At 39.5% G+C, this 10,000-nt stretch overlaps 1 protein-coding gene across 1 annotated transcript in view; it reads left to right on the plus strand.

Moving 5' to 3' along the window:
• The window catches only part of LOC138956079 (uncharacterized), a gene marked incomplete at its 3' end in the record, with an annotated part of 18,490 nt that overhangs the window by 1,738 nt on the left and 6,752 nt on the right, over window positions 1-10,000 (plus strand). The window contains exons 2-3 of the mRNA XM_070327544.1: window positions 7,362-7,595; window positions 8,488-8,697. Coding sequence (XP_070183645.1) covers window positions 7,379-7,595; window positions 8,488-8,697 — 427 coding nt within the window. The remainder of the gene's footprint in view (window positions 1-7,361; window positions 7,596-8,487; window positions 8,698-10,000) is intronic.

A 10,000-nucleotide genomic window follows, 5' to 3' on the forward strand; every position in this document is an offset into this window, starting at 1 on the left:
AACAGTTTTCGCTCTTTTCTAAAACGGTTTTCACCACTGGGTAGAGCATAAAAAACTCTTTAGGAAAATGTAAAAATATGAAAATCATGCAAAGGTGACATGCGACTCATTTCGTGGTGGAGGGTCACATTTGGAGTTGTGTTTGTTTCTGTATGATAGCGTACTAGAGCATTTGCATTCATTCACAGCTTGACGTTCTCTAAGCGCTTTACATATTAATTTCTGCCGTGTGAGATGGAATTTGTTACACAATAGATCACGCATTCCAATTTACAGAAGTTTGAGTTGCTATTTTATCGATGTTTTGCGAAGCGATGTGTCTCTCCAAGCAGACGAAACTTGGGGGGATTTTGTGTGCTTTTTATAGAGAAGAGCTTCCAAGGGTTGCAACTCTGAATGCTCTAAGCCGGTTGATAGTTGCCTCCCTTCGCGGTTTTTTTTCTCCGAAAAAGCAACATAACTAAATGAAATGTCCTATTGATTTATTTTTGTTCAGGACAAATTTCCTATCACTTTTGCATTGTCCAGGACTTTTGTCCTATGCCACCTCTCATGGATGTGAGCCCCTGCAAAACCTATACCTTCTGTGACACTAAATTGTGGTAAAGGATCTCTGTATTTCGTTTATCTCTGTATTTAGTCTCAGTACAGCTGCATGTGAGTTTCTTATCCAAAACGCAACAGCATTATATGTTTTCACTCACGGTAGTACAAAGCCGGCCCAGTAATACCACCCCAGTGTGCTAAAGTGAATTGCTGAGAGAGTAAAAACGCATAGCCATAATGCTCTTCATGTGCGTGTCTAATTATGCGACTCAAAAGCTACAGCAGACAGAGAGAGAAGGGCAAGCTAATGGACAGCCTTTTTTCAGATTGTGTACCACTACGCAGCACGCAATTGTACAACCTATCATTGTTGCTGGGCTGTCGTGTATACCCATACAGAGATACGACCTGATACAGCTATCAAAACGAATGAAAGAAGATCATTATGCATTTGAGCTATACGAAGCGTTTCTCGAAATCAGAATGAGTATTGTTACGAATAAGTATATTATATTCTTTTCATCAGTTAGTATATACTAATAAAACTCAATTCACACTTGTACACAAATGCAAATGGGCTACACCGATCGATATGGCGCCAACCGGAAGTTGAAAATAGTTTCGCACTTACTGAATACAAAGCCGCCGATCGTAAGAAAAACTATTTTTAGCCAGTCCTGTATATTACAAAATAAAACTACTGAGAAAAATCGTTGTAATTTATTATCGTTTTAATTGTATTGCTTAAGGCTGTAGGATACACCTGAAAGTACGCTGGAGTAGCCTCCCTTCCCGGATTTAGAACGCGTTTCGTGTCGTAACAGATTATCCACTTATTAGCCATATCCGTATGCAAAATAATGAAATAAACATTAGGAAATGGCAGAAGTTTACAACTATCGACATTCTCTATCAGTGCAATAAAAAACAATCGTTAGAACTTGCATTTACGACATGTCGTGCGTGAGAACGTGTCACTGTAAACAAGCACTTCTTGCCTGGCTGAAGAACCCTACGAGTCAATCTAAAACAGACGACAAGTAATGGAAAGCAGTCTGCGGATAAACATAACAAATTGCTGATGAAAAAGTGTGTTCATCCCTGCTCTGGATAAAAGACATCGAACTGATGAAAACGTGACAGCGTTCACGCAAAAAGATTTTTTTTCAGAGTATCGCTTCTACATGTTATTGCACGTACTTGGGGCAGATCTGAATTTCACACTGGAAGATGACAAATCTGTCAAATGAGTTGAGAACGACATGTTCTTTGCCGACAGAAATCACGATGGGACAAGATGCAGATTGTGTTGAAGAGTTGTGTGCAGATTATCGCATCTACATTTTATTGCTCAGATCAATGCACGTAGTTGGGGTAAATCTGAATTTCGCAATAGAAGACGACAAATCGGTCTTGTGAGTTGAGAACCACATGTTCTTTGGCGGCAGAAATCACTATGGGACAAGATGAGGATTGTGTTGAGGAGGTTAATTCTGACTGACTTTAGATGAAGAGCTCCTAGACCTGATTTTTGTAGAGAGGCATCATGATGGTATCCTGGGTTTTTTTTTACGTTTTTGGTGACAACGCGCCAGAATCGCACGAAGATCGAACTCTCGAAGAAAACAAGTTTATCGCTGAACATCGGGAATGTGAAAGTATTGCTCTTCCTGTCTGATCAGTCTCCCTGTTAAATCTACAGGCTACATTATTTATCAGGTAACTTACCAAACCATTTCGAGCTCAGGGTACTTTGTACACATAGATAAAGAGGGATAATTCCGGACCAGAATTTCTTTGTGTGCTAAGCGAATTTTTGACTTAACCGTTTGTGAGTTAGCTGGATTTGCCTGTATTTTAAAAATGTCCAGTTGCTTCATATTACTTAGTTTTCTAATTGGAAGAGAATATGCACTCTTTTGTGTTCAAATGGGTAGGGGGCGGGGGTAGTAAAAGGATCACAGTTCAAGATTGTGCGCGACAAGAGGTGTGTTTCTTTTAACTGTGATAAAGAGCGAAAACTCAACTTGGTATCTATCACTATTTCTGAACACTGTAACCACTTTAGCACTTTTAATTTATTTTTTCTGTCTTCCAAACTTCTAATTCAGCTTCAAAAATGAGGAAAAAAGTGGTTTTTTTCTGAATTCAACAGTTAAATCACTATGTTGGATATTCTATTTTGCTTCCCTATTTATCTTCTTAAGTTTTTGATCATCTGATTACCTTGCTTTTCTATTTGGAAGATAATATGCACTCTTTTCTGAAAAATTGGTAGGGGGTGGGGGTAGTGTGTAGTGCGGGCATACATCAGTCAGCCGACCGCGAGACTCAAGCGGACAGCAACTGCCGCTTTGTGCCGCTCAATTGCCTGTACCGGTGTAACACGAAATTTTTACTCCACGAAAAATTTACTCCGGAGTAAACATTTCGTACGAAATTTCTACTCCGAGTAAATTTTTCGTACGAGAAAAGAACTCCCCAAGGCACGAAAAAATTACTCCCTCCACGAAATTTGTACTCCCCATTTTTTTTACTTCCAGTAAAAATCTCGTACGCGAAAATGGGATGCGGGCGAAGGGATAATGCCAATATGTGATCTCGCGCAAACGAATGTCGCGCTACCCTCCCTCCACCCCTTCCACCACCAAGACTAACAGGGGACAAGGGAGTATAAATTTCGTACACCTGGCATGGGAAGTGAAATTGCTCGTGTTAGGGTGAAGTAATTTATTCGGTTTTTTTTGTCAGGGGAGTAACATTTGTGTACGAAATGTTAACTCGGAACTCACCTGTCTTGGGGAGTAATTTTTTCGTGTAATGGGGGAGTGCTTTTTTCGTAAAGGGAGTAACATTTTCGTACGAAATTTTTACTCCGGAGTAAAAATCTCGTGGGAGTAATTTTCTCGTGTTACACCGGCCAGCACTGGCGCGATGGCGCACTGCTGCCTGGGTATTGTGTGTAGCGATCAAACGACTTCCGTGGGACCTGAAATCATTCTACCATGATAGGAAAGAAAACATTGCTGTGAAGACCTCAATGCCTCTTTCTGTATTCGTGAATGATCGTTTGAAAAGGGCAAAATCGCTTTTCATTGTAAACTGACACAAATGCATAATATGCATGACTGGAACACGTTGCAGACAGACATTGGCGTGTATAAGCGGAAGTGTTTTTCCAGCTCACAGTTTCGTGTAAGTGGCAGGGAATTTGGTTGTGTTTGAGCAGGAGAGTTTTTCTTTTTATATATTTGTCTGTGGGAGGGTAGATATTTTGTTGTGTCTACGCGGGAGATGTTATTCATCTTAAATCACCATATGCAAATGTGTACTGTACAGGTAGATATTTGTAGCTCAATGGAAACCGGGCGAACCCGTGTATTCCTGCTAGGAGACTTATAAAATCAATGTGCAAACTTGATCTCATTGAATTTCTTGGCTGTTCCGTTTTGTTAAAACAAATCTGAAACAAGTTATGTAGCAAAAGATGCCTAAAAAGGCCCCAATCTTGTACTGCTTACAGTGTGCGAGAACCTCCCTTGTTCGTGCTCTTGTTAAAAGAATAGCGAAGGTGTGAGAGCGTGAGTGTGTGTGTGTGCGTGCGTGAGTGCTTGTGTAAGTGTGTGCTTGTACTGTATGCTTTGTGTTAGGAATGTGAGAAAGTTTGTGTGTCTATGTGTCACATTTGGTTGTAGGTACTTTTGTTTTGCATATATGTCAATAATCGATATATATGTGCATGTGTGTGTTGGATTGTCTTTTCTCGCTGTTAGATTAGGTGTATTGCATGCTTTACGAACTCTTAACCCCTTGTATACACATATAGTTTAGTGGCTAGAAGCGCTGACCAACAAGTGTTCAGATATTTTTCTAATTGTCGTTTCTAGATAGTAAAATATGTGCTGAAAACGGTCAGCTATCGCACCATCAAGAAATCGGTTCCCTAGTACCCCTTTAAGGGTCTGGAACCACCCCGGGTGGCAATATCGGGTCGCAACAAAGAGTGTTTCCCATAGCCGGAAAGAGCCTCAACCGTGAAAGATAGAAAGAAAGGTATTGAACAAAAAAGACGCACGACACCAATGTGAACCATTTGTGTTATCATACTTATATTAAAATATTGATGACCATGGAATAAATGGGTTATTTTTAGATTTCTGACAAAAAATCGCGAAAAACATGACAAATTGTCTTTTTTATAGCCTAAACTATGAAAGATTTAAAGACAAATATTGAACACAAAAGATAGCAATGGATAATGGCAACAACATTTGCTCTCAATGTTGTACAAAATTGTTGATTGTTTTTTAATACTTTTCCGTTTTTGTGGATTTCACAAAGCATACCAATTAAACGGCAGTCCAGGTAACTCGTCCGAATTTTTGCGGCTAAGAGCCTCACCATTTGAAGATAGAAAGACTATCATTGAACAAAAACTATGGTAAACACTAATGTTAATAACTTTTGATCTCACACTGATATTGAAATATTGATGACCATGCAATTAATGGGCTATTTTCAGATTTGTGGGTACAAAATCGCCCAAAACATGACAAATTGTCTTTTTTCTAGCCTAAACTATGAAAGATTTAAAGACAAGTATTGAATATAAAAGATTGAACGGGATAATAGCAACAACATTTGCACTCATTGTTGTACAAAATTGTTGATTGTTCTTGAATATTTTCCGTTTTTGTGGATTTCACAAAGCGTACCGATTAATCCGCAACCCGTGTCAATCATCCGAATTATTTCATGCTGCGCCAAAACGATTGAAAATGGATGGAATATTAGTGTTTGAAGACAAAAGGCGCACATTGTCATGTTAAGCATATCTTGTTACACCGTATACACATCAAAATCGTGATAGCTCTTTGTTTGAATGTTACAATGTTTGATTTTGTGCAAGTTACACACATTGATACTGACAAAATGTAATGATATTCCAGGACAATATATCCAGCGCGCTCTTTGGGTCCCCAAAACACTGTACATGGTGAGTCCCATTGTGGTGCCAAAGTAGAAAATAATTATATTCACTTTAGCGATAGTCCGCAGTAGACGACATCAAATGACACAGACTGTAATGATAACTCAAAACTCGTCATCGCTTTCAGCAAACGCGTCAAAGTCAACCTCCTCATCGTCTTCCTCGTCATCCTCTTCTTCACAACCACCATCTGCCAGAAGATCGATCAGCGACACAGGTAGGATGGGCTTGAGGCACCACACGGGTTCCAGGACACCGTCTGCATTTTTCGTCCATCCCTGCCCCTGGTCGTAGGGTTTGGGCCTCTCCAGAATGCCTTCATGAGCACGCTTGTACAGGGCCAAACCCTACGACCAGGGGCAGGGATGGACGAAAAATGCAGACGGTGTCCTGGAACCCGTGTGGTGCCTCAAGCCCATCCTACCTGTGTCGCTGATCGATCTTCTGGCAGATGGTGGTTGTGAAGAAGAGGATGACGAGGAAGAAGATGAGGAGGTTGACTTTGACGCGTTTGCTGAAAGCGATGACGAGTTTTGAGTTATCATTACAGTCTGTGTCATTTGATGTCGTCTACTGCGGACTATCGCTAAAGTGAATATAATTATTTTCTACTTTGGCATCACAATGGGACTCACCATGTACAGTGTTTTGGGGACCCAAAGAGCGCGCTGGATATATTGTCCTGGAATATCATTACATTTTGTCAGTATCAATGTGTGTAACTTGCACAAAATCAAACATTGTAACATTCAAACCAAGAGCTATCACGATTTTGATGTGTATACGGTGTAACAAGATATGCTTAACATGACAATGTGCGCCTTTTGTATTCAAACACTAATATTCCATCCATTTTCAATCGTTTTGGCGCAGCATAAAATAATTCGGATGATTGACACGGGTTGCCGATTAATCGGTACGCTTTGTGAAATCCACAAAAACGGAAAATATTCAAGAACAATCAACAATTTTGTACAACCATGAGTGCAAATGTTGTTGCTATTATCCCGTTCAATCTTTTGTATTCAATACTTGTCTTTAAATCTTTCATAGTTTAGGCTAGAAAAAAGACAATTTGTCATGTTTTGGGCGATTTTGTACCCACAAATCTGAAAATAGCCCATTAATTGCATGGTCATCAATATTTCAATATCAGTGTGAGATCAAAAGTTATTAACATTAGTGTTTACCATAGTTTTTGTTCAATGATAGTCTTTCTATCTTCAAATGTTGAGGCTCTTAGCCGCAAAAAATCGGACGAGTTACCTGGACTGCCGTTTAATTGGTATGCTTTGTGAAATCCACAAAAACGGAAAAGTATTAAAAAACAATCAACATTTTTGTACAACAATGAGAGCAAATGTTGTTGCCATTATCCATTGCTATCTTTTGTGTTCAATACTTGTCTTTAAATCTTTCATAGTTTAGGCTATAAAAAAGACAATTTGTCATGTTTTTCGCAATTGTTTGTCAAAAAACTACAAATAACCCATTTATTCCATGGTCATCAATATTTTAATATAAGTATGATAACACAAATGGTTTACATTGGTGTTGTGCGTCTTTTTTGTTCAATACCTTTCTTTCTATCTTTCACGGTTGAGGCTCTTTCAGGCTATGGGGAACACTCTTTGTTGCGACCCGATATTGCCACTCGGGGTGGTTCCAGAGCCTTAAAGGGGTACTAGGGAACCGATTTCTTGATGGTGCGATAGCTGACCGTTTTCAGCACATATTTTACTATCTAGAAACGACAATTAGAAAAATATCTGAACACTTGTTGGTCAGCGCTTCTAGCAACCGTACTAATAGGTTCTCTCTGCAGGTTTAAAAGGAATCGACATGCACATCGTCAATCTCCAGTCTATATGTACGCTCTTCGCGGCAATGGCTGGTTTCAATGTTCACGGATCCGGCCCACTCATCACGTGTGATGCTGGAACGTTCAATGTCGGAGAACATGCTTCAATCACCTGTAACTTCCGTGTACTTATCACGACCACAGAACGTCCCATCAACATGGCACGGTATCCTTCAGATGCCCGGAGGGGTGCCATAGGTACGTACGTGCTTGCATGGGTGCCTAAGGTGTGTACTTTATACTACTTGTTAAAGGCACACTCAGCCTCCCTTAAACCATCCGTTTCTGATCACTGAGCTCCCCGAGCATCTACATACGGTACAAACATACTTCCATTTGAACGCTCACCGAACGGGAACATCCTGGCTGCTTTCCGTTGAGAGTGAGACATTTTCAAAGAATTTATTTCGTGTAGTCAGAACGGATTTACCATTAGACAAATCGGACGCCTTGTTTTTGCGCTAGACCTAACTTTCAAAATCTATATATAATGAATTGACAGCTTGTTACAAAAACATTCTTAAATCATAAACAACATTTTTTTCATCAAGACAAGATCAGTACAATTCGACGTTTTAAAAGTTTGAAAAAAGGGAGCACGGAAGCAGGTCACTCAAGGTCGTGTTTGCCCAAGCAGACGAATTTTCTGCATAGCACTTGCATCTTTGAAGTCAACCGCCGCCGATAAGTTCGTGTGATTCGCAGTCGTTTGTTGCATTTTAGATTCAGAGGTACACAATAACGTGCTATTGCAGATACAACGAGTTGCATTGAAATCACAAACTGACGACTAAATTGTGAAAAAAAGGAAAGTGGTTCACACGGGTCCACGATGGCTCAGGGATTAGATAAACCACGAAAACTGATGTGTGGTTTACGTGAGTTAAATAGCCATTCAAACGAACTGTGTCATTTAATGCTTTTAAATGCTAAATTGCAAGTGTGTTCCATAAGGTTGGAACTGCTTTTTTCATGAGAAGATTTAAATCGTTCTGTAAACCATTTGAGGCAGACTGGGGCTTTAAACAGCAGCGGACTATATAAGTAGACATCAGCATAATAGTGCAATCATTGTTTTGTTTGCTTTCAGGGACAGACGTCCTTTTGTGTAGATGGTCTACGGAAAAGAAGAAATACGACTGCTTCATAGAGATGGCCAACTACACATTTGATGATAATCTCACGGACCATCTGACCGTCAGGATTCCCTCTGTCAGCTTTGAACAAGCAGGACTGTACATGTGTTTCTTTGTGCCGTCTGAGGGGACCGACCCACACCCATGTGAACTACGTGTGCAAGGTATTTTACTTCGATTTTTACAAAAGTTGCTATGGAGAATAATGCTGAAAAACTGGTTATGAAAACGCCGTTTGTTAAAGTAAAGCCGGATTAAGTAAATTGAAGACAATGACACAAGGCGATGTTTTCATGTCCTTGTCAAAAATAACAACATTATCAGTATGTTGGTGTCATTCAAGTGGACCATGTTGCCTTGCTGATACTCTTAACAATTGTTTAACAGTGCTTGTCAAGTGTTTTGGTTGGTTGTGTTTTGTATCGTTTCTTCAACCGATTTGGCTGTTTAGGACTAATTTTTTTATCAAGTTGAATGGAATACCCCTAGATGTGTACTTGGATGTATATTCTCTGTAGAGGGTAGATCATCCTCTAGTTTCATGTCTTTGAAGAGTATGTAATACGTGACACAACTTTTGCTGGACAGCAATTTGTGCATTTAGTTACATGTATCACCTTTTTAGTATGTAGGGGAAAGTCGCTAAACCTGGAACAGTTAAGGAGAAACAGCCGTACCAGACAAAAAAATGGATATTGCAAAGCGTTCTTTATATTGTCACATACTAGACTCTATCAGTAAATAAACGAACCACATAAAATAAAATAAAAGTCACGCAACTCATCAGACTGATCATAATAAAAATGTCTGCATTTGTTCCAGGTTGGACGCATGGGTGTGTAAAGTGGAACACTGTGTTGTCAAACTCGGAACACATACAAACACACCCTGACTCTCTTTCTAACTGTGTCTGTGTCTCACACACACACATATACACCCACACACGCTCATTCACACACAAACAAGCACACATTGCCACACACACAAGATAAATAAATACGTCATAACATTTTGATTAAGCCATTTTATGTAAATGTCTTTATTTCAACATCATATTTTGATTTTTACCAAGGAAATAACAAATCGGATAACAATTTAAGCCTTAAATGTAAAACAAAAAGATAAATAAGGGCTAGGTCTAAAAAGGACTGAAAAACAAAACCTTAAAAAAAAGAAGGAAAAAATAGGCAAAGAACCGATTTCGCAGACAATGTCCTTTGTCTTCTACTGTCAGCGCAGTCATCGTGTGATTACTGTGTGCACTTCTGGCACTATAACATATCCTCAGGGGAGGTGGTGCCACACATGAAGCAGTACCACGAAATTTCGCAGCTTCATTTGTACCCCTCTTCTGTTGACAAATAGATATAAAAGGGCTACCTGCCCAATTGACTAAATGTAAAAATCATTACGCATAAAGTCTCAAAGCAAATAACTAAGAACATGTTCTCAGGGGAGTTGGTGCCA

This window comes from Littorina saxatilis, unplaced genomic scaffold, assembly GCF_037325665.1.
Source record: "Littorina saxatilis isolate snail1 unplaced genomic scaffold, US_GU_Lsax_2.0 scaffold_659, whole genome shotgun sequence".
Lineage (NCBI taxonomy): Eukaryota > Metazoa > Mollusca > Gastropoda > Littorinimorpha > Littorinidae > Littorina > Littorina saxatilis.